General features: G+C 41.2%; 2 protein-coding genes across 3 annotated transcripts in view; one reads left to right on the top strand and one right to left on the bottom strand.

Annotated features, from left to right (window-relative positions):
* Positions 1–118: 118 nt before the first annotated feature.
* Positions 119–16941, bottom strand: CASP8AP2 (caspase 8 associated protein 2). Its single transcript, XM_080998486.1, has 10 exons — positions 16798–16941; positions 15108–15185; positions 14382–14459; positions 13319–13419; positions 12837–12911; positions 12259–12374; positions 8074–10259; positions 3715–6943; positions 2621–2720; positions 119–1837 (listed from the first exon to the last, which is right to left on the bottom strand). Exons 2-10 carry the CDS (start codon positions 15157–15159, stop codon positions 1781–1783), a joined length of 5994 nt encoding a protein of 1997 aa, XP_080854612.1. The 5' UTR covers positions 15160–15185; positions 16798–16941; the 3' UTR covers positions 119–1780.
* A 2534-nt stretch (positions 16942–19475) lies between these two features.
* The window catches only part of MDN1 (midasin AAA ATPase 1), an 88096-nt gene continuing 83232 nt past the window's right edge, over positions 19476–24339 (top strand). For both annotated transcript variants that reach the window (XM_080999853.1, XM_080999852.1), the window contains exons 1-2: positions 19476–19702; positions 23253–23479. In XM_080999853.1, coding sequence (XP_080855979.1) covers positions 19604–19702; positions 23253–23479 — 326 coding nt within the window. In that variant the 5' untranslated portion in view covers positions 19476–19603. The remainder of the gene's footprint in view (positions 19703–23252; positions 23480–24339) is intronic.

Below are 24339 nucleotides of genomic sequence, written 5' to 3'. Positions count from 1 at the left end.
TACAGGTATTTACAGAAGTGTCTCGTTTAAACTCTAATATTTACACACACAAACACACATATCCAGATCAGAACGGCAGTAAGTGACTTTAAGAAATGAGTTTTCACCTTTTTATAAGATTGTTTTCTTTCTGAAATAAAAGGCTGGGGAGCCACTTAGGGCTTTTCCTGCTGTGCACATGTTCAGCAGAAATAGCTGCCAAAACAAGACCCTCACTTCTCTAAAGGTTAGGACTTATTAGGGCAGAGGTGTTTATCAATTTCTCTGGATTACCTGCAATTAAAATTTTGAACCTCTTAATTTAAGCACCTTTGAATTTACATATTCGGATTCTACACTTAGTTCATAAAACGTTGAAAGTATGTTGTAAAGGGAAGCAATACTTTTAAGCTAACACGAAATGGCAATTGTAGTTTAATTGCAAAAGTTGACTTTTTAAATACAAATAATTGTGCATACAGGTTCCAAATAATTGCTCTGATTGGCTGCAATGCTAAGCCACAAATTATGGCTTCTCTAATCACACTCATCGCCCATTAGTAAAATTGGTGAACAAAAACGGAGTGGCTGGCTTAGCAGCACTTCTGGTTTCTTTTCTCCAAACCATGACTGGGAAGGCAAAAAGAAACTTTGGCTTCAGACTATGGTTTATTGTGATGGGAAAACCATAAGCACTGGTTGGGACATAATGCTAAGCCAGGAGCTCTGTGGTTTGTTTCCCAGGTGAACTAATGGAAGAGTGAAGCAGGAAAGCTTGAGTTGTGTGCACAGTACGGTTAAACAAGCCATATTTCATGGTTTAGCATTATTTCTAATGCTGCCATTGTGTTGGCTCATCTGAGGAAACACTTGCAAATACTGATGTATTCCTGCCAAAATTTGCTAACTTTGTATGATCTACAATAAGGACTGTATGTACAGTACATCTTTGAACAAATGCCATTGGGTAATATACTGCAAAGTTTTACAATCTGTGTTTGTGCTTTCTGAAAACTGAGAGAAAAGAGGAGTCTGTTGTTTAACAACCAACCCTCTTGTGTTTTCTAGTGGTCAACATTTCTCTGTGACATTCTAAATCAGGGTGGGGAATCTATGGCCCTCCAGATATTGTTGGACTACAATGCCCATCGTCCTGACTATTGACCAGGATGGTAAGGGCTGATGGAAGTTGGGAATCCAACAACTTCTGGAAGGCAACAGGTTCGCCGTCTGTTTTTAAATCAATAGCATGAGGTGTTTCAGCTCAAAGAATTCAACTTCCCATGTGCTAGGAATTGATCATCTGCTGTCCCCAAAGTTTTAATAAAATAATGGCTTCAGACACAGTGGAATGCAGAGGAACGAGAAGTACTATAGTGTCTTGCACTTCAACTTCCCCTAACTGTTCTTTATAATCCCAAATGAAACTTCTAAGGAGAGATATGAAAGTTTCACTCTAGGCAATTCAGGTAACAGGAAAGACAGGTTGTATGCACTTCCTGTTTCCTCTGTGCTCTCTAATATGCAAGGCTGCTCAAGGACACTAATAGGTCCAACAGATCTGTTTGATACCTTCAAAAAAAAATTGAGAAAGCAGGGCATTATTATGAAATCTGTGGGCATAAAAGGTGCATTTTAAGTCTACCTAAATGGAGAAGCAACAAACAGTTATTCTGACTTTGATTACATGTCCCATTTCTCTCTCTCTCTCTCTCTCTCACACACACACACACACACACACACATGCACACAGTGCACATAAACTCATAGCAGTCCATTCTTAGTAGCAATAGTATAGCCACTAGCTGCAGTTTGACATCTTGAATAGTTTCAACAACTGCTTGAATCTTTCTTCAACCTGTGGAGAGAAAGCAAAGAGTCTAAAAGTTATTTCCCTAAAAATAAAGTATGCTTTTTTTCTCACACATGTGCTGATATGAACATGAACATATCCCACCAGTTCTGATTACTGAAAAGTGCAACTACAATCATGGAAATGCTGCCAGCCTTTTCAGCGATTGCTCAGCTCACGTGCATACTTCAGGTAGGACACCCTTGCCAATATGGAGAAGCAACATTATGTATTGAATGGCCTCAGTATATGTAGATGTGAACATTCCCTCATCTTGAACAGACTAAAGTGGGTTATGTAGGCTTTCATAAAAAAGGATTTCCACAGTATAAAGGCACCAGAGGTATAAATCTATTGATTCCTGTCTTGTGTATGAATATTGCATATCCACAAGCAGCATCATTAGTAAGACTGCCACCTCAGAATAAACAAGTCCCCGCCCCCACTTCAGACTTTATGTATATCTTTTATGGCATGGTATATACCCAAAGGGTTATATAAGATCAAATAAAATTACATGTAAAGCCTATATGGATGTAATATTACTTTTCATATAAATATATTTTAAAAATTAACTTCCTTTCTACCAATCATTTCTTTAGTCTGTAGAACAATCTGAATTTTGACACATCTTTTCTGATACATTTTTTCTCCTAAGAAATGTTAATGAATTCAGTAGAGTGTCATGGGGTTATATTTCTGAAGATATGCACTGCTCAACCAGACAGAAACACAGTTACACTTGTGTGCAAGGGAGGTTCAAACACAATTGCTTACCAAAATACGTACCTGAGCTGGACTTTTATTTAACCTGACAGCAACAGAAGCAAATGTTTTTCCTGAAGGTCCTTTCTTCTGACATTCCAATAGAATCTCCCGGTCATCATTTCTATAATAAACATACAAGGGTAACTTCAACATCTGAACACTGTTTTGAACTAAGTCTATCTATGTCTATTGCACTTCACACACACAATGTTGTAACTCGAAATAAGTTCTTAAAAGTCTGTTAATGAAGACAAACAGAATTCTGAAGGCTAATAGCAATTGCCCAAACCCTCCCTTATAAACTAGATGATACCCATTATGTTCACACCATTCTGAAGCTTCTTCGGAACAGTGATGATCACCTTATAATAATAATAATTAACAACAACAACAACAACAATTTATTACTTGTACCCCTCCCATCTGACTGACTTGCCCCAGCCACTTGGGGCAGCTTCTAACAAAATGTAACAGAATACAGCGAAAACATCAGACATTAAAAACTCTGTTCAATGGCTTTGAGGTCAGGTTTTCTCTCTCAAAGAAAAAAAAAAAAAAACCCACAAAAAAGACTGAATGGTTGCACTTGGGTTTCATTCGGATATGAAAAAATATTTGTAAAACAAAGTAAAAGCTTATACTTTCTAATTACTTTGCACCATTGCTCAATGAAGCAAATGGAAATAAAGCGAGGATTTCCATTTGGGACTATATTAGGCTTCATGATTTACTGCTAAATGCAGACATTTTCCACAAAGAAAGTATACACAATACAATGAACCCTGTCAAGACAAGAGGCCACAATTCAACCCACCAGGTGCTCACTTGGGCTTCCAAGTTTCCCCCTCTCAATCAATTTACTGTCCCTACCTTCCAGTTCAGAAAACCTAGTTTCAACTGCAATGTAAAAATAAGACTACATATTTGCCTTTCCTGATTCAAGAGACAGGTCAACAAAGCTGAACGTACAACCAAGAAAAAATGTTTGCTAGGGTAATAATGCCCATGCCACAGAATGCAGAAATGTATCACTCTATCTCCAACTGTTATACACTTCCAGACCTCCCTTATTCATCCCATTGATTCGGTTTTTGGTTTTGGTTTTGTATTCTTACCTTGTCCAAGAAATCACAACTTCCCCTTTTTTCTTAATGATGTTTTTGGCACACAGACTTGAGGGTGCCAGGGAGGATGTTGATGGTAAAGAATCTTTGTCTCCGACTGATGCAGTTTTATTACTGGATGTGTCTGTGGTCACTGAAGTAATCTCTTTAGACCTTTTGCTGTTTTTTTTACAAGCCAATTCACTACTCTCCTTTCTTTGTCTTTTTGTGTTGGATGTATCTTCTGTCTCTTTTTTTCTTTTTTTCCTTTCTTTTGTTTCACATCCCAGGCCACTAGTATTTAGAGTAGTACCTGTTTCAAAATTCTCATCTGCTGTACACTTGTCAGGCGGATGCTCTGTCAAATTTACAACTGCTTCAACATCATGCTTTGGATGATCATCTGCTACATGGTGGTTCACTGTCTTCTCCTCCTCTTTATCTTTACATAAGCCTCCCATTCTAGCATTTGAAGCACGTTCCACTGTAAGATCCCATGAATCAACTTCATTTTCTATGGGAGTCTCATCAGTCAAGTCTACACATATATCAAAATGGGTCTCAGAAGACAACTTTTCTACAAGGGAAACTGCTGCACAGCTAATTGGAGAATGTTCTAATTCAGCACAAGATGCATCTCTTTTTTGAAAAACTTTCACGGTGTGTGCCTGAGGTAGTGTAAACACTTCAGGTGTGTCCTCATGCTGGCTAGTTTTAACCAAGGATTCTAAAGTTGTCCCTGGTTCTTTAGGTGGCTCTTGCAAATCAGTGGCTTCTTCTGGGCCAGCACCACTGTGCAACACCTGATGGGGCCCAAGTAAATCAGGGCCTTGAGTTTGACTGGCATTAGTATATCGCTCCTGAAGCAATTCAGACGCTGCAAGATTGCAAGGTCGTTCTTCTCTGGCATTCCTGAACAGGTCCTCTACAGATTCAAGTGCCTCATTCGGGGCATCAGAATGAGGTTCCTGTTGGGGTTCAGAAAGATGAGGAACCTGATCGTTTGCAAGGCACAGAGGTGGCTCCTTCTCAGACCCCAGCAAATGAGTAACTTGTCTCTCTCCAACATCATTCAGCTTACCCTCAGAGTCAATAATCTTTAAATTTTCCTTAGATGTTGCTGTATCTTCCAAAGGAATGCTTTTGAGGTCCAAAGTATCTAATTTTTCTTCCAACACTATTTCCTTGTTTCCTGCCCCACTAGAAGAGGTCAGTGGTTCATTTGCTAGAGTAGGCTGTTCAAGGACGGGTGAGGTAGATGGTGCGGCACGCCTTATTTTAACAATAAAGTGGTCATTTGATTTCTCCATTATTACTGCCTGCATTGGAAGGCTTGGGCAATACTGAAATCCAGGAGCAGGAGGTATACTTGCCCATGATGAAGAACAGCTTGATTTGCTGCTTGAATTATCAGATTCCAAAGCCAAATGGATGTCCTGTTCAGAAGCATCCTCCTCTTCGAGATGGGCATCTTCACTGAAGTGTGCGCTCAGAACATCCTCAGGAACTGAGCCATACATGTCAGGTTTCAAGAAGCTAAGATGAGCATCTGACTTCAAAGGGGAGGGAATAGTCAACGACACAGCTAGGTCTTCCAGAAGAATAGAAGAGACAAGTGATTTTGGTTTCTCTGAAATGCACTCCTCACCTTTCTTCAAACCAGGACTAGTAGGAATTTCAAACATACAGCTTTCATCAAGAATATCTGGATCAATTGGCATCTGCAGCCTAGCTAAAAAAGCTGAATCTCTTTCAGGTGAAACTATAGGCCATTTAATTCCATCTAGTACTCTCGACTCAACTTCAGTCTCTCTTGGAATCTGCTCTTCGGTCTCATATGGAGGCTCATTCACACAGTTCTGGCCATCTTGGGTGTGTTTTTCTGGTGTCCTGAACTCCCACTGATTGTCATTGATAAAGTCACCATTTTTTTCTGAAAGGTCAGAGCCTTGTAACAAACTTTTGAACATTTCACCCATTTGAGCGTCATTCACCAGGTTGAATGTCAGGCCAGACATCTGCTGTTCTGTGAGAGGTCCACAGCTAATATCAGACTTGTGAGAGTCTCCAATCATATGCAATCTTTCATTTTCATTTTTTCCACCGTTCAAAGAAGTGTCTGACATGCAGCTTTCCTTGAAAGGTTCAGCTTCAGTCCGAGAATGTTTTGGGTTAACAGTATGGGAACTTCTACATTTTGCAGTCACATTTTTCTGTGTACTCATTTTGTTTGTGTTATGGTGACCTCGCTTCAATAGCTGGTTACCTGCTACTGGTTTTGATGGGGCACATTCTTCAGGCCTTTGCATTCTAGCATTTAAGGCTGGTTTCTTTGATTTCTGTCTGTCAATTTTATTTTTATGATTTATAAGGCATTTGGGGCTTTCTTTCTTTCTTTTATCAAGCTTACCTTCATCGCTTTCATTTCCAAAGCTTACCAAGGTACATAGCTTTAGAATAATTTTTTTTATTTTATCAAATAAGTAGTCAAGCTGCTCGTCCACAAGTTTCCACAACTTTTTCTTCATATCGGATTGCTGCTGTTCAAAGAGATGCTCTATTGCACTATTCTCTTTGATCCGATTAAGTTTATATTCTATAACTTCACAGAGGTTCAGCTTTAAAGCCTCACTAGATTTAGACATTTTAGAGAAGTCAAGGTATTTTACCAGAGATGTAAAGTTCAAAATAGCTGAATCTATGATCCTATGAAAATGCTGTACTGGAAATTGTATCTTAAACTTCATGTAGCTTTTCCGTACTTGCTTTCTTATAGCTTTCAGCATCTGCATAAACTCATGCACTGTAGAAGGTACAACAATAATTTGAACTATTTTTTCAAGACTGTCAATGCTCACAGTTTTAATTTTCTTTACTTCATTGGAGCGCATTATAGTTCCATCTTTGGGATTTTCTTTATTTTTTCCCCCAGAAGACAATTTTCCTGTATCTTCTCTGGAAGATGTTGTCCTGACCTTGTGGTTGCAAGTACTCTTGGCCAAATTAGATCTATCTGGAGATGCTTTTCTTCTTGTTTTTTTACTATTTTCAGAGCTGGCTTCTATTTTAGGCTCATCATTGTCACTTACAATTTCACCTTCTTCTAATTCATCTGAGGACATGCTTAGCTGAGACTCCTCTAAGATTTGATGATCTGAGCAAAGAGGCTTTTGGTTTTCCTTGTTCAGTTCACTGGACTGGTTCCTTCCAGGATAGACAACTGCATTTTCTGGAACAAAATCTAGAAATAATGAAACAATTTGTTAATTAAGCAGCCCAAAGTAGCAAGCCTCAAAACAAATTCCAATGACAGTATAATCTAATAGTCAATTTTAGTTTAGAACAGTGAACATAATTGTTTAGAAGTGCCAGTAGCTCTAGGCGATGCATTTTAGCAGAGGACAGGCAGCTTTTGGAAGAAGAGCTAGGTTTAAAAAAAAAATTCAGCATGGAAACAGTTTTTATATATCAAGTTCCATGGCAATTTATCTTGAAATTGCAAGATTAAGCCCAAAGGCACTTTTAATTATTACTGCCTCCAAAACTAGTGGATAAGAAACTGTGCAAAGAGTTCTGCCAGAATGTGGGTTACACTCTGTAGCTTAACGTGGCTTGCAATTCTAATTTTCAAGAGTGGGGAAACCCTTTAGATGCTGTTGGACCCCAACGCCCCAGGGTTGATGGAAGCTGTAGTCCAGCAGCATCAGAGGGTCATGGGTTTGCCACTACTGCCTTAAACAGTTTCCTCCTATGTAATCAGTTTGAATAAATATCTACCTCAGAGCTAGCAGACTGAAAGCTAAGTCTTACTCCCCACTGAATTTAAACAGGACAGTCAGTAGCCCAGTGTCAGAATATTTGCTTTGAACACAGAAGGTCTGAAGTTCAATCCCTGGCATCTCTAGGTAAGGCTGGGAGAGACTCTTGTCTGAAATCTTGTAAAGCCACGGCCACTCAACGTGGACAATACTGAACTAGATGGGCAAAGCCTCAATATAAGGCAGCTTCGTTACCTAACTTGAGAAAAAATGCCTGTGAATTGCAGCTGTGCAGTATGATCTTGTGTGATGCTCAGAAGTTGCATTTAGTACTCCCATTCAAGTGTGTATGGGATCACAGTCGTAAATTCCTACACGCTAAGAACACTTACTAAAGAGAAAGCTCCATTGAACTCAATGGGGAAGATATGTACAGGATTGCACTGCACAGATGAAGCACGCTTGCCTACAAGTTGTGCAGTAAGTTCTACTGAAAACAAACAGAACTTAATTGCAACTCACTTATGTTTAGCATCGGTATACGTGTGAATGCTTAATGTGTTCCTCATTCAAATAAAAATCATGTAACAAGCAGAGCATATTAAACATATACCTGTATTATAGCTTTTCACAGGTCCTTTGTAAGGGCTTTCCATTCGGGGTACTTTAGCCAAAGGTCGCATTGGACTATTAAGTGGGCTGATTGCTTTTGGAATATTCCTCATATGATTGAGATCAATGCTCAGAATAGAGTTATCATCATCAACAGAAACTGTGCTTATTTCTCTTGCTGGAGATGTAGGTTTCAACCCTTCATTGTATAATGTTTCCAAGTGGTTTTCATGGTTACGGTCAGGAAAGCTTGGCTCCAAGTGACCACCACTCAGTATTTTGCCTTCTTCCACAGTAGCTTTATGAGGCATAGGCTTGTTCTCTTTTTCAGGACCCTCCAAGACATTTTCACCTGTCCAATTACTGGACTCCTTCTCGTCCATCAGTGAGTCTGAATCTGTCCCACTGATCTCATCTATTACACTAAAAGAATCAAAATCCACAGAACTTATAGTCTCCACATCATTGAAAGAGTTATCGGGAAGTGTGTCTTGATCCAAGGGGCTTTCTAAACCAGAAGCCACATGCATCTTATCAACTCCATCAGCTTCTCCCATCCCAGTTTTTGCCTCAGACAGGAGCTTCACATCCTCCGGCGCCCACTGCCCTGCTATATCTTGTGGGTCTGAGGTTGTCTTCAAAGGCTTTGTGTTTAGAGTTTTTGGCAGCTCATTTCCCACCTTCGTTTTGACCTCAGAAAGAGGCATTACTTGTTCCGATTTGGTCTGAACAGGATTGTCACAGATTGGTGATAGTGGTGTTTGTGTTTGCTTAATGGCATTAGCACCAATAGCCTCAGCTGGTACCAACATGACTTCCTGACCTGGAATTTCTGTACCACATTTATTGGTAGACTTTGCCACTGCTTTGCATTTGTCTGTTTGCTTCTTAGCAGGAGAAAGGGTTAAATTTAGAGTCTGCATAAAGCTCAGTTTTAAGTCTTTGCTTTTCGACTGCTCCTCCTCCCTTCTAACTTTTATAGGCACCTGCTCCTTCAAGCCTTCAACTACCTTGGCAGTCTCTACTGATTGAAAGGACTTCTTTTTCTCCCTTTTTGCACTATCTTTAATTTTCATGGCTCCTTTTCCTGTTTGGAGGGATGGTTCCTTTGATTCTCTTTTTTCATTTTGAGAAGTCCTGGCCTCATTAGAATCATCTCTCTCATTTTTCCTTTTCTCTTCAGTTCTATGTCTGCCCGATTTTGAACGTGTGTGTTCAGATTCACTTTTACTGCTATCCTCTTTAGGGTGGCCATGTTTCGGCTCTTTGTTTAAAACAGGAGGTGGTGGTGGTGGTGGTGAAGGTTTCCCTCCACAGGGCACAGGACCGCTTGCTTCTTTGTTCCTCCTGCAATCACTATGTTTTCTCTTTCTGTCTTTCACATAGCTTTTGCTTAATTTTTTAGGGCTTCTGGCAATTTTATTCCATTCAGGGGGACTACTAACCTTGCCAGTTCTTTGTTGTTCTAGATAGCTGTCAGATTGCCTGTTTTTTTGTCCGTTGTTGCTTTCCTCTTTGTTTCTCAGTTTCAGGTCCTTCTGATTTTTGTTTTGTGACTTTTCACTCCTGTCACTGCTGGAGTGTTCTGGTTTTGACAGTGATGTGTCTTTAGGAGTTGGTTGTTTCTCCCTAGCAAAAGGGACCTTACCAGTTCTTTTTTCTGTATGTGGGCTGCTTTTGAGCTTCAAGTCCTTTTTGTCTTTCCATAGTCCATTTTTTTCTGTTTTGTCTGGATTAACTTCCAACCTTCCATGAGGATCCAACTTTCCCTCTAGTGTGCTGCCCAGATTTTGGTGTGCTTTTGTTTTGTATCTGTTGTTATTCTCGCTGCTATGATGCTCATTATGTTTCGTTTCTTTTTTTCCTTTTTCTTTGTCATAGGAGCTGTCAACACTTGCAAGCCTTACATGAGTACCATCTCTGCAAAGCTGTTCAGGATGAGATTGAGAAACGTACAGAGTGTCTCCTTTTTCTGGAGGCAATTTCTTATTTTCTGTACCCCAAGGTGGATAACCGCAAGGTTTGTCCTTAGGCAGGGCTTGGGTAGTTCTAGAATCGGTTCTTGAATTGTTCTCTGGAACTAAATCTCTGAATTTATTTTTCAGTTTTGATCCCTCAAAGTTTCTTGCATTATTAGTTGATGCTGGGAAGTATGTTCTATTCGGATGAACTTGAAATTCTGTTAACCTGTTTAGAAAGAGATTGTATTACTATACTACATTTCAAAAGATATTTCAGATTTAAGCAAACTCCAAATTCTACTAAAATCTAAATGCCGTGGTGAGACAAGCCAGAATAAGCCTTTAAAAGTGTTAAATAAATATTTATTCTTCCTTTTACTTTTAAAGGAAGAAAAGGTCCACACAATGGCATTCTTTATGAAGTTGGCTTGTATCAACAAAGCATAGTTAAGATTAACCAGTTTGGATGGGGACCTTCTATTTAGGATTTATACAAACAAACAGAAAGGATATCACTGTAGGAATTACCATTGGTGCTATAAAGCCTGTTCAAAGCATGTCCTCAACCACACGCTTCAGGAATATTCTCACCCCACATATTTCACTCTGCTGCTCTCAGCAGGCTAGAATCAAGAAAGGTAGGGGGCAACGTTGCATCTCTGCTTACACTGACAGCAGACAGCTAACTCTTTGGGAGAGCAACACACATTTCTTACTGTTACAATACTCTTGCTTAAAAGTTCACTCATTAATTGAAGAATCGTGCCCAAAGCAATAATTTAGCAGTCCATGTCTGACAAATATATAATCAGGCTTAAGCACCCTTCCCTCAGCAGGCATAGCAACAGAACCTGCACAAACCCTGCTGAAGCAACTACTGCTTGCATTGTTGCTTTTCTCCCAGTAATTTTGAGAGTCAGGGTCCCATAGGATTTGTCCAAATCAGTTGAGAGCTCTTCTAATGAGCTGTCATTCCCTTTTGAAATGACAGTCCCCATTTAATGTCCCCCCCCCCCCCCACTTCCTAATATAGTAACATACCAGAACCAAAATAGGCAGAAAAAGAGAGCCTTAACTCATAGCCTCTCTGGTTAAACTGGTCCCAATCACCCAACACATGCTTTACTCAGGGCAGCCCAGTTTCAGGAGTGCTATTCCCAGGGATCCTTGCCTGGTGCCAATGTTATTGGCATGAGATGAAAATGATATGCTTCAGTTGCAATGATTTGTTTACAAATGTTGATGGCTTGGGGCTTTGTTGAAGCCAGTCTGGTCCTTTCAGCTTTTAAAATTAAGATAGAATGAGAACTGAACATCATTTAATTTGCTTGTATCTTCCTTAAAAAAGAAACAAGTCTCAAAGCAACTTCCTATACCGATAAGTACATGCTAATGCAGATACCTCAAAACACACTTCAAAACAGTACAACACATTAAAAGTGTCCATCCACAGTAAAATGGTAAAGGCAAAGGACTCCTGACAGTTAAGTCCAGTCACAAACAACTCTGGGGTTGCGGCGCTCATCTCGCTTTACTGGCTGAGGGAGCCGGTGTTTGTCCGCAGACAGTTTTTCCAGGTCATGTGGCCAGCATGACTAAGCCACTTCTGGCGAAACCAGAGCAGCGCACCGAAATGCTGTTTACCTTCCCGCCAGAGCAGTACCTATTTATCTATTTGCATTTTGATGTGCTTCCAAACTGCTAAGTTGGCAGGAGATGGGACTGAGCAATGGGAGCTCACCCCGTCGCGGGGAGTCGAACCGCTGACCTTTTGTTTGGCAAGCCCTAGGCTTAGTGGTTTAGACCACAGTGCCACCCGCGTCCCTCATCCACAGTAGTCAGCTTAAAAACAAAACACACTTTCCCTGATCACCACTGAAATGAACACCCAATTGAACCACAAGACCTTAGCACCATCACCGGCCAAATACCGGACAGAATGAAAACATTCCACATCTTTGTGCACTAGTTATGCTAGCAAGCATGAAGCTATGAACATAATGTGTGGGTAACCTTTTTCAAGAAACACTTCAAATTTTAGCAGAATTTTTTTTTCAGAAGATGAGTATCTGATATCTAGCAAGTTAACGTTTATGTGTCTGTTAAATTTAACTACAAAAAAGATAGGCTTATAAAACATCTTCTACTTTTTAGTTTCAAATGTGTCTTGTTTCTTTTTCTTCTAAATATCTGGACAATAGAGGACATTCCTGAAAAAAGCATACCTTCGTTGGAGACTATTAATTTCTTCATCCTTGCGATTAATTTCCACTCTAGCTGTTTTTAGAAGAGCGGAAATATTCTTTTTAAGAGACTGGTTTTCATTTTGCAGAGCAGAGTTCTAATTTTAAAAGAACACAGAGACATATACATGTTATGAACTTGTATCTGCATATATTGGGGGAGAGAAGGTAAACACCAATAATGGTTTAGGAAAAAATCTCATTTAAATGAATCACAGTTAACTTTCACAAAGAACTTTCAAAATGCCCTACCGACTTTGTGCTGCAACCTCATACAAAAAGCACTATTTTCAATAAGCATCAAAGCAAAATACATTTACGATACTAATAGTCCTTACAGAGACAGAGCTGCCCTGCACAGCCTCACTAATTCAAAATATTACTATTGTGGTTGCTGTTTCTTATTTTATTATTTTGTTTTATTTAAAAAACAAGATACACTCGCAACTAATACCTCAAAACAGCAAACCAATACAAATTGGAAGATGTATATGAAGTTTCTAGAACGCTTTCAGTTACAGGATACAAAATGGATAAATTACCACTTAATGCTGCTTTACCTGTTCTTGTATTTGCTGAAACCTCCTTGTCAACTCTTGAAGTTGTTGCTGACATTTCTCATGTTCAGCCTGCAACTGTTGAAACAGGATTATTCACATTTGTATTAAAGACAGTATTAAGTGAGCCTAATTTTCTTTGGGTAATAATAATAATCCAGCTTTGTTAAAATATGCAAGAAAAGTCATTACATTAAAATAATAGTAAATAAAATTTCCCTCACAAACAGGAAAACCTTCCAAACATGCATTTACAAAATGTCTGTGTCATGACTGATCACAGATTTCCTGATGCACATGTCGAATTTTTCAATAAATTGAGACTGCTCAGTAAAGTGGGTGTTTGGGGATTTTAAAATGTTTTGATAGTACATAGTGTACTAAAATGTGCTGAACTGATGAATTTAAAACACACACCTTGCTAACTAACTTGCTAACTAACTACATCACATTTCACCAACATATCATTGATTCAAAATACATACATCATTGTAAGTAGCTTCCTTTGCTGTTCCTTCTTCAATCAGGATCTCATCGAATAGGTTTAAACTACTTATTGATGTGGTCAGTTTTGTAGCAGGTTTGACTGAGAGAGCAGGGAGAGAGAGAGAGAGAGAGAGAGAGAGAGTTTTACTTGGAATATTTTCCTTTTTCATTGTACCCATTCTTCCATTAGATAAGATCGAAAGAGCTACTTTAATAATAATAATAATAATAATAATAATAATAATATTTATACCCCGCCCATTTGGCTGGGTTTCCCCAGCCACTCTGGGCGGCTTCCATCAAAAGATTAAAAGTACATTAAAACATCCGTCATTAAAAACTTCCCTAAACAGGGCTTTTTTCTTTCGAACAGCAGGTCCCTATGCCACATCAAACTGCTTTTGAATATTTTTCTCAGTTTCAAAAGTGTTTCCTATGTGGGACGGGGGGGCGGGGGGCAGGACGCACTAGGCATCTAGTGGGGGCTTACTCCCATGTAAAGTTGTGAAAGTTAGTTTCAGTTTCACAACTTCCATCAGGTTTTTAAATTATGTATAGTATTACGATGTTCCAGGATACAGCAACGGGTTCTGCACATTTTATCTCTCCCCTGAAGTCCTTCCAAATAAGCCATGGTTGCAACTTGTCACCTAAGAAATTTTACTTAGATCAAAATGCTATTTGTGGCAGCTGCTAACTCAAATTACATATCAAAGCCATCTCTTAAGAGTCAATACAAACTACTCCTATTCTGAAGTGCAAAAGATACTTATTGTTTCTGCAACAAACCCAAAACAAAAATGCTCTATCCTAACAGCAGGATGAATATATACAGGACCTTTTATGACAAAATTCTCCAATGTATAATTAAATAACCAAATAACTATGGATTGTATCCAACTCTGCTGAAAGCTTCTGTCAGTGGAACAGGAAGGGAAGCAGTGAATTCTCAGTGGTTCCTCCTTCCTGCTGAAGCCCTACCCCCATGTCCATCATAAATCTGCTTCAGAGAGCTTTACTCTCAGCTGAGCAATGCCATTGGTTACAAAGTTATGAACATACCAGAAATAACTGGAGAGCTGTCTAATCCATCATAAATATCCACTGAACTCTCATCATCATCTACTCCTTGAGAAGAAACTGCAAATAAAGAGAATAAAGTAATAATATGTAAGTTCACCCAGTCTACGTACGCAGTAATGGTGAAATACAAGAGAAATACACTAGAAAGGATCTCTAGTAGAAAATCACTATGAGATGAAAGTAATAAGAAGCTCTTCTCCCCTTGCACTATCGCCCCCTTCAAATTGTAGCCTCAGCGGTGGGTTTTGTAGAATTAAAAGGGACAAAAATAGGCCATTTTTGTGTCAGAAATAACTTCTTGCATTAAAAACATAATACAGCATTAAACGTAGCCATAACAGTAATATCTAGGTCCTTATTATTTGTTCGATAATGGTATCCATCTTATTCTATGAAGCCAGAAGAAATGGGGCAGAGCCTAAAATTGTAGTTAAGAGGGCATCCAATGTTTGTCTGTACAACTCTGCTCCCAAAGATCAGATTCTTAGAAAACCATATGATGGGTCTCTCAGCAATGCAGGAAGAAAACTCTTCCGATGACCAGCAACAGCTCTTGCCACAACATATGACAGTCAACTGTGCTGTACAAGGAGCTCCATATATAACTTTTCTCAAGGGTTTCTTCCTTGGTATGGAGTTTCCCTACATTTATTTATTTTTTAAGTAAAAATAATCTGATTAAAACTAACAAACAAAAAAACTTACCACCATGCAATAAATTAGAAAACGTCATCCCGTCATCATCATCTGTTGCCATTATACTCTCTTCCTAGTATTCTCCATCTGCATTTGACAACAAAAAAAGATTTTGATTAGCCTAAGGTTATTAATATAGAAGGCAATCCATCAGAGAAAGATGGATCTCTTTATTCTGTTTTCACAATGGGACACAAGTGTTCCTGCATACACAGATGGTGGTCAGCATGGGAATAATATATTCACAGGTGAATGAGATTGCCAGCATTTATTTTTGCAACAAACAGTTCCATAGCACTAAGCAGTGTTGTAGCTATACAGGGGCTAGTCAGATCTTTTTGCCCCTGGTGAAGCCACCAGAGGGGCGCAATTGAGGCTCCCAGCTTGTGTGTGTGTGTATACACAAATGTGTATGGGGTGTGTGCCAAACTGGGTCTTTGACCTAGGTGAAGTAAAACCTAGTTTCGCCCCTGGTGCTAAAGCAAACCATAACTTGGAATGAGAATCAAGATTGTAGACAAAGCACTCCTTCCCCTGATCACACTACCTAGGCCTAAGCCAGAGCTTTCCAAACTGTGTGTCAGGACAAATTAGTGTGTCGGCTGCACTGTGTTGAGTGTGTCTTGCAAATGCTCCCAGGGCTGGAAATGGGTTAATTTAACCTCTAATCTGCTAGTAAAACTGAATTACTGTGTCACGAAATGACACATGTCTAAAAAGTGTGTCACCAACACGAAAAGTTTGGAAAGCTCTGGCCTAAGCCATGGTTTGGCTTAGGGTTATGTTTGAACCTGGGCTTGTGGTTTGTCCACCAAGTCAGAGGGGAGGGGGAGAGCAAGTGAAGAGCAGTTCTCCAAAGAGGACAGAGTGGAGCGACCACTGTATACAATTCTTCCTATGAAAAAGTACAGGGCCTACTGCTCAAACAAGTCTTCTCCAATGAAAAGCAGTCTTCACTCTTAACCACGATAGGTAAAAGTGCTTTCTCATTACTAAACAGCAAGGCACTCTGCACATGTTCTTTGTGCACTTATGCACAACCCTAGTCTACTTAACTGGGAGCAAGCCTCACTGAATTCAACATTGAATTATTCCTCAGCAGACAAGTTTAGCATTACAAGGTTAGTCCTGAACTCAGGTGGGGTGTGGGAAGGCAAATTGCACCCAAAGCAGAACTAAGTGGCGATATAAAACATGACCCACCACCACTCTCCGGTTAAACTGGTGCGGTCCAAGTCCACCACTTCGGAACTTCGACCCCCTCGTTCCCTCTTCGGGTGCTGACCAGGCCTTAAGGCAGCCCCAGCCCCCACTTTCACCCCAGTGACCTCCAGCTGCTGTTGGACTACATGCCCAGTCACCACAAACCAGGATGGCTTGAGTTGTAGTCCAGCAACGTCTGGAGGGCCGTAAAGGCACCCCCACTCTCCAAACCCCCACCCTTGCAGAAAGCAGGGGCGAGAAAGTGGGAGACGTGGGAACTGGGAGCGGGAAGAGTTACATGCTGGTGGGGGTGGGCTACGATGCCATTCGGGGGAAAGACAATAGATAGATAACTCGGGAGATGTGCTCGTGGGAATGCCTCCGCGGGGATCGGCAGGGGTTCCGGGCAGGCGAGGCAGCCACTCTCCCACCCGCTTGACCCCCACGAGAGAAAGACACCCCCCACTCCTTTCCCGGGCCACTGGTTTCCACAAACCGGAATAACGCGCGCCGTGCGGCCTCCGCTACTCCTCACTTTCGCTCCCTCGGCCGGCGGCCGCCGCTGCCTCTCTCACTGACAACACTTCCCCCACCCCCAAAACACCGCCACCTTCGCCGCCGCCAAACGGGAGAGGTGGCGCCCGGAAGAGCCCGGCCAATCACCGGAGACGCTGGGGCGCGCGCCGTGCCTCGACGTCAGCAGCTCCCTCCTCTGCCACAGAAACGCTTGGCGCCAAAAGGAAGCGTCAAGGCCCTCCCCTTCGGGATGCAGGCGGGGCGGGATTCCTTCGCCGGAGCTGCTTCGACGAGCGGCTCCGCTGGGGGGCGCCTGCTTTTGCTCTCGAGAGCAACCCGGCGGCTTCTGTTTTTATATGCAAACGCAAGCCCTGAAGCCGCCGTCGGTGTTTTGATACTGCAAAGCCACCAGAAAGTTTCGTGGCTGATAACTTTGCCGGGGCAGAAGTTTGGGTTGGCGCAGCCGCAGAGCTCGTTTTAATCAGAGAGGAGCGTTTGTTTGTTTCGCCAAAAGCCTTATTGCGGTAACGTCAGCTGTTAGACGTGCATGAGGACAGAGAAACTCTCCTCTGTCAGCTGTCTATTGAGGGCATACCCCAAATATGTGACATAGAGTGGGCTCTTAAAGGCTGTAGTCCTGTTCACGAGGACTGGGAGAAAGTCCCGTTAAATGCAATGGAGCTTACTTTCAAATAAACATGCGTAGGGTTATGGAGAAGCTCATGCCCGGTGCTTTTTCTGCGGGTACTCAAGGGTACGCAGTACCAACACCTTTCCTCACAAATGTTAAAAGTGTGGCACTTATTGTAACAACTTCATGGTGAGTACCAACACCTTTCCCCCCTTTTTTAAAAAAAAACCCCAAAAGTAAGCCCTGTTGAATTCAGTGGAACTTACAAGTAAAGGAGTAAGGCCCACTGGGTACAGTGAAGCTTCTGAGGAAATAATAATAATAATAATAATAATAATAATAATAAATTATTTATATCCTGCCCTTCCCAGCCAAAGCCGGGCTCACAGCTGCTAACAACAATAAAAGTAACACAGCATTCTAAAATCAAATCATTCTAAAATCAATGCAAGGTCGCACTATTAAGTCTTCAAGGTGCTGCTAGATTATTTGCTGTTGGTGTAAGTAACAGACCTCAAATGAGCAATGGTTCAGCATTTTAAAAAAATGTATCTAGCAATCCATCTTTCATCTCCTAGATAAAGGGCAAGGGGAAAGGATGACTAAAGTTGGCTGTTGGATAATTTTTTGTGGTTTTGGAAACACAGCAAATGAGATAAAACCTTTGCAACTGGATTTTATGTATGCTTTCTCAGCAGAAAGCCCTGGAGTTCAATGTGACATACTGTCATGTACTGTATAGCTGCTATAGCACATACAGTTAATTACATCTTGTACCAACTAGTGGTTAAAAAGATTGATTGTAAATTTTCAGATCTCCTTTGACCTAAAAAGTTAACTCTGTCATTTGTTGGCTTTGTTCCAGCTATCCCATATAGTTTTTAAGGTTCATTACAACAGCAGTACTTTTGATAGCAGCCACTTTGTCTTTTGGCACACAAACTTGTTCTCATGCAACAAAGTGCTTTTGGCCGCTTCCATTTAAGGCGCTCTGTGCAATCTAACCCTTTGTATATTTATTTGGGACCTAGTCTGAATAAACTCCAATCAGCTTTATCCCTGGTGTGTTTAAGATGGCAGCTGTGCGGTCCAGTCCTGTGCAGGTTTAGGTGTGTCAGAGATTGTTGCCTAGAAATCAATGGACTTGTAAGCTTAATTTTCCATAAGACTAGCTGGGCTGTTGATGTTTTGTCCCCCAAACACAGGCCCAGCTGTTCAGTACAGTATAGTGCTAGAGGGCCACAACCCTGTGTATCTTCATGCTGTTTTCAAACTATTCCCGCCACCCTTGAAAACCTATTTCTCTCCTCGCTCTAACAGAAACTGATGTAGCTCCATCTAACTGGGAAAAGGTTTTGTTGCTGTTGTTGTTTATCAGCACACTTTTGTTTGTTTTAGTTACAGGTAGGTAGCCGTGTTGGTCTGCCTAGTCGAAACAAAATAAAATAAATAAAATAAAACAATTCCTTCCAATAGCACCTTAGAGACCAACTAAGTTAGTTATTGGTATGAGCTTTCGTCTTAGTTGGTCTCTAAGGTGCTATGGTCACGACCCTGGACCTAATGGTCAGGGGTCCCTTTACCTTTATTTTTCAAGGTGCTACTGGAAGGATTTATTTTATTTTATTTGTATTTTATTTTTGTTCTGTTTGTTTGTTCGGAAGTAAGTCCCAGTGGGATGTTCCCAGTGCTTTAAAGCCCAAACGCCCTGCAGCCACGGCGTTTCTGTTTTTATCTAACACAAACCCGGCTTTTGAGGGACTTGGCGCAAAAACCCCGCGCAACTTCAGCCTACAGCGAAGGAGAGGAAGGAAATCCTATTTATCCCAGCGCGCAACGCTCGAAACTATGCCGAGAGTTGCTACGAAGGAAAGTCGCCGTGCATGCTGGGATGAGTAGTTTTTGTGCGTGTGTGTCTCTGCAAGAGGCGGGTGAAAAAGCAAAGGCCGAGACCATCCCTCCTCCGCCTTGGTTTGTCGCCGGGAGATGACGCGGCATATACACGGGGAAAACGAAAGTCGCTTTCCTTCCCCACGTGTCGCGCAGCAGCAGCGGGTGGCGGAGGGCGCTAGCTGGCTGCCTCCGCGCGCGCACGCCCACCGTCCGTTACCTCGGTCCCGGGGCGAAGGGGAGCTGCTCCGGGAAGGCCGAGGCAATGGAGCACCTGCGTCTCAGCCTGGCGGCTCCGCTGCAGATGGTCGCGCAGAAGAACGAGAGGAGCAGCGGCGAGCTCAGCAGGTTCCTCGCCAAACAGGTGGGAGAGCAACAATAGCGGCGGCGGTGGCGGCGCCCTCTTCGCCCTCCGCAATCGTGGGGGGAGGGCGGTGATGGACATCGAGCTGGGGGAGGGGGCAGCCAGGCAGCCTTTGCCTGGGGCTGGCCGTCCATCTTCGCTGGCTCGACCCCCCCCCCCCCGCCGTGCGCCGTTTCTTCAAAGTGCCTTGTGGGCGGAGGGGGTGATCTGGCTGGAGAAGGAGAGGGAGCAGAGCTGGGTCTTGCCTTCTTTGTTTTCCCATGGTGGCGGGAGGTGGGGAGGAAAGGAGGCGAGAGTGCGGCACAGTCCCCTCCATGAGCCAGCGCTTTAAAAGACCCAAGCAGAGTGGAGATGGTTTAAATTTGTAAGGAGAACCTCTGGATCGCCGAGCAGCTTCGTCTGTTTGTATTGCCTGTTGTTGTTTTTTTATTTTTGTTTTTAAGAATATACTTTGGCACAATCCTATCTGTGTACTTAAAGTGTTTTTGTTTTGTTTTTCCAATTGCAAGGAAATGATGCCTTGTTCAAATGTATATCCATACTTGGAAGATTTCTCACTTCGTTGCTGTAAAGTTGATACTTCTCTGCTTACAAATTTGCAATACTATACACACGCCTCCACCATTGAGTTTGGGTAGTTGAAAAATACTGTTAGCCCCTCCTCTAAATGAATTCTTATACCACTTAAAGGATAGTGTGTGTGTGCGCGCAGGGCCGAAACTAGGCTTTCTGTCACCAGGGCAAAGACCCAGTTCGGCACCCCCCCCCCCCAATACATTTGTTCATAAAGGTCACAACAAGTAGTTTGAAAGAGGCTGGAGAAGAGTTAAATTCTCCAAATAGTAAAATGTTCTGTGTGTGTGTATCTGGCTTTCATTCAACCTCAAAAGAGTAATAGATCATTTGAGGAATTCTAAGAAGTATTCTGACTATGATCAAAGGGAAGAGATACTGACACACACACACCCCTTTGACTATGGCCCTGGTGTGTGTGTGTGTGTGTGTGTGTGTACTTCTAGTCCCATTCAAGAAACTGCTAATCTTGGAGAAATAAATTATTTTGGTCATCTGCACGAACAAAAAGATTTAGGACTGATTCAGTCTGTTGCAAACGTTGTAAGTGGAAAGCACATCGGTATGTGGCGAAATATGAAAGTCATGTGTAGGTCCCCATGTGCTCAGATCACATACGTGGTATACAATATTTGCATATCAAAATGAATGCATGTTAAGGAGCCTGAGACTGCTGGTGATTTTCACTATTTACTCCATCCTCAACGAAGTGCTTTTTGTGTAATAAAAGAGAGACTAATGTTTGAAGGCCTGTGGATTACAAAGCTCTGTAAAGATGAGGGGTAATAATTCAATTTTAGTACAGCATTTTAGTTTCTCTTCATACTGGCATTAACGCTTTAGTAAATTTGCAGTTGCTTAATTTGGAGCTTAATTTGGCTTGCTTTAAAATTAAACACACTGTTAATATAAGGGGGAGCTAATTTAACTAATATCTTGTTTGCAAGAAGAATAGTCAGTTCTAGTGTTCTCAATTTTAAACTATATCTATCCACATTCTGCAAATAATTTGTTTTCAATGCTATGCTGTACAATACTGAAATCTTTAAATGTTTCTTTGATAATCCTTTAATCTTTCTGCCACACCAGCGTGAGTCACCACACCCTTGTGAGAACCACTGTGCTAGAATTTAGGTGGAAATCTAAGTTTAGGTAATTTTTAATTGACGAAATAGTAATATGCTAACAGCAATAACAAAACAGAGGTTGTGCTTGCAGCAAAAATTAGTTTAATTATAAATATTCCCAACCGCTAAAATACTGTTCTTCCCCCCAATCATACATTCAGATGGGGCAAACAGATGTCAAGCTTTGTAGCAAATTGGTTACAGCAACAACAAATTATTTTTACAGCTTGCTTAATCCATCTCTCATTGTTTTACTATAGAGCTTGAGCAAACATTTGGGCAAAGGTTATCTGCTCTCTTTGGACCACAGAGTGCTGTTCTTGTTTACAAGGGTCCCCTTGTTTTATGTAGCACTTTTCTGAGTAGCTACATTCCCATCACTGTGATCCAAATGTAGTTTGCAGCGTTGTTTCAGGGAAATATATCTCATTGGGTACAAAACCTTCCATCAGATTTGTACCATAGTGTTTACAGAGAACTGATTCATGTGCCCATTGAAAAGTAGTTCATTAGAAATGATTTTACAAGGTTGGAATTTGTTTTTTGGGTTTTTTTGTCAAAAGATTCAAAGATTTTCAAGGAATGAAAACAAAAGTTATCTCCATCTTTCCTAATTCTGTTATGTTACTCTTGGTAGGGCTAGAAATTTCTTCCCTAACTACTGTCCTTGGGACTCTTTAGATTAAGCTAACATCGAATTTTTAGGAACTCATTTTGTACAATACTTTGACTGGGCTGGGAAACCCATGACCCTCCAGATGTTGAGTCCCATCAGCTTCCACCAGCATGGCCAGTGCTCAGGGATGATGGGAACTGGAGTCCACCTGGATCCCCATCCATGTTCTAAGGGTCTCTGTGTTGAATTTCTAAGAGCCCAGAGAGGCCCACTATATTTATAAGCCAAATTCCTATATTTGTAATCTTGAATTAAAAATATGATGGGGAGGGGTTGTATTCCTTATGTAGTGCACACTGATAACTTGGTTTATTGGAGTCAGAAGGTTGTTAGAGACATGGGATACTCTAGTTCACTGCCCCCTCACCAATGCCAAGGCAAATGGTGTTTGCAATTGTTCATGTGTATGACACAGTCTGATACCACCCTATAGTAAAGTCACGTGTTTTCTTTCTTTTTTAATTCATTTAGAAATGTAGCCTGTCTTGTCATGGTGATTCAGGGTGGGTTAGAAAAACACTTTAAAACTGTTTTATATTTTAGGAACAAGGAAGGGTGGAATTGGCAGTTTGCTTTCCTTAAAGGAGCTGTAAATTAACTTTGTGCACATTTTTGTTTATTTTTGTGTGATAGCATGCCTGGCAGTGACCATCAATTTGAAGGTCTGCAAGAAAAGTAACCTTAAGTTTTTAAGAGCTTATAAGAAGCAACTCAACAAATATGGCTGCCAGTCACTCGTTTTAGTAAGGCTTGTATGGCAGTTCTAAATCTCTCATAGTAGAATGAATAAAGGGGGAACAGCAGAAATGTTTATGTTACACTAAGTGTAAAATAACTTTCCCTCCCATTCTTGCTTTCCACATTCTTCTTCACTCTTCCTCCTAGCTTTATCCTATTTCTCTGGAGGTTTAAAAAAAATCTTTTTCACCTTTTTTTGTTGTACTTCTAAGGCAGTTTTCTTCAACCTTGGATTCCCAGATACTGTTGACTTCAACACCCATCATCCACAGCCAGCTTAGGCAATGGTCAGGAATGATGGGAGTTGTAGTCCAACAATATCTGGGAATCCTAAGTTGAAGAATGTTGCTCTAAAGTCTCTTCTATACACAACTTGACTAGTACTGCAGTAGAATGGGGGCGGGGACCACTTTACTAAACGTCTGTTTGTTTTCAGATCTGGAGTCAGCAGGACCGTCAGTGCATCCTCAGTGCCTTAGCACAGTTACTGTTGGATAAAGAATGCACACTCCTAATTGGCCGTCAGTTTCGTCCAATCTTGCTCGATTTGATGGAAAGAAATGCAGAAATCATTAAATCCAGTGGCCAGATCAACCATGATCTTCATGAGAGACTCTGTGTGGCAATGAGCAAACTTATTGGTGATCATCCTGATGTGATGCCGTAAGTCAGTAGATGTCTGGGATTAAGTTTTGCTTTCATGGGGAATTGCTTGGTGGACAAGCTGAGGGTTGGTGCACATGGTAGCCAGTTCAGGTTGGATTTACATTCATACAGTCATGCAGTGAGCCCAGTTTCCATGATCCATATCCCTTTTTGAGGTGTGCTGCAGGAATTTGCAGTTGTGCATACCTTTTGTATCACATGTCAAGGGTATCTGCTTGGCTAATTGTTTTAAACCAAGGCCTTGTATTCTATTACATGCTCAATTCAGCAATTACTGAATTGCAACTAAAGCTGCTGTTAGGTGCACATTTACTTGGAAGCGAGCCATACTTTTGAATAAAATGCATAGGATTGGACAATAAGGGTGATGTAACCCAAGCTTCAGTTGAGAGGAATACAAAGATTGAATTGTTGGGTTGAAATCACGACAGACGAGTGGTGAGTGTCAAAGGAGAGGCGTCTCGCCGGGGCAAGCCCCGGGAACTCTCTTTTATTGAATATTACAAACATTGCCACAGGTGTGCTTGTGGCTGATTGGTTGATACAAACACAAAGCAACTTGTTGCTGATTGGTTAACATAGGTACAAGGCGGGCATTACATATGACATCAATCACTGATAGATCAAAGACTGGGAAACGGAGCTGGAACTAGACAGGCATGAAACCTCCTAATTAAATTATAACTAAAGATTGATATTGAAGGAACATAACATGAAGGAATACAACAATCACGTTCTGTGGATGTGGTCAGCAATGCATTAAGAACAGGTCAGGATACACTGTTTCATGAACTCAATGGGAACTGTTCAGAACATTCTCAGACTCTTGTGCAGAAGCAGAGAGAAGATTATGAGCG

This window comes from Podarcis pityusensis (assembly GCF_964106645.2).
Source record: "Podarcis pityusensis genome assembly, chromosome: 3".
Taxonomy (NCBI): domain Eukaryota; kingdom Metazoa; phylum Chordata; class Lepidosauria; order Squamata; family Lacertidae; genus Podarcis; species Podarcis pityusensis.
The sequence above is the reverse complement of the archived record's forward strand: the minus strand, read 5'-3'. Positions and strand labels throughout refer to the sequence as shown.

Bases quoted from the DNA above. Each gene is read 5' to 3' on its own strand.
- CASP8AP2 (XM_080998486.1), bottom strand. From the start codon at position 15,159: ATGGCAACAGATGATGATGACGGGATGACGTTTTCTAATTTATTGCAT. The intron at 12,912-13,318 runs GTATGTATTTTG...CTGTTTCAACAG, and splicing joins AGGAAGCTACTTACAATGAT to TTGCAGGCTGAACATGAGAA. The intron at 12,375-12,836 runs GTAAAGCAGCAT...TTTTAAAATTAG, and splicing joins TTCAGCAAATACAAGAACAG to AACTCTGCTCTGCAAAATGA.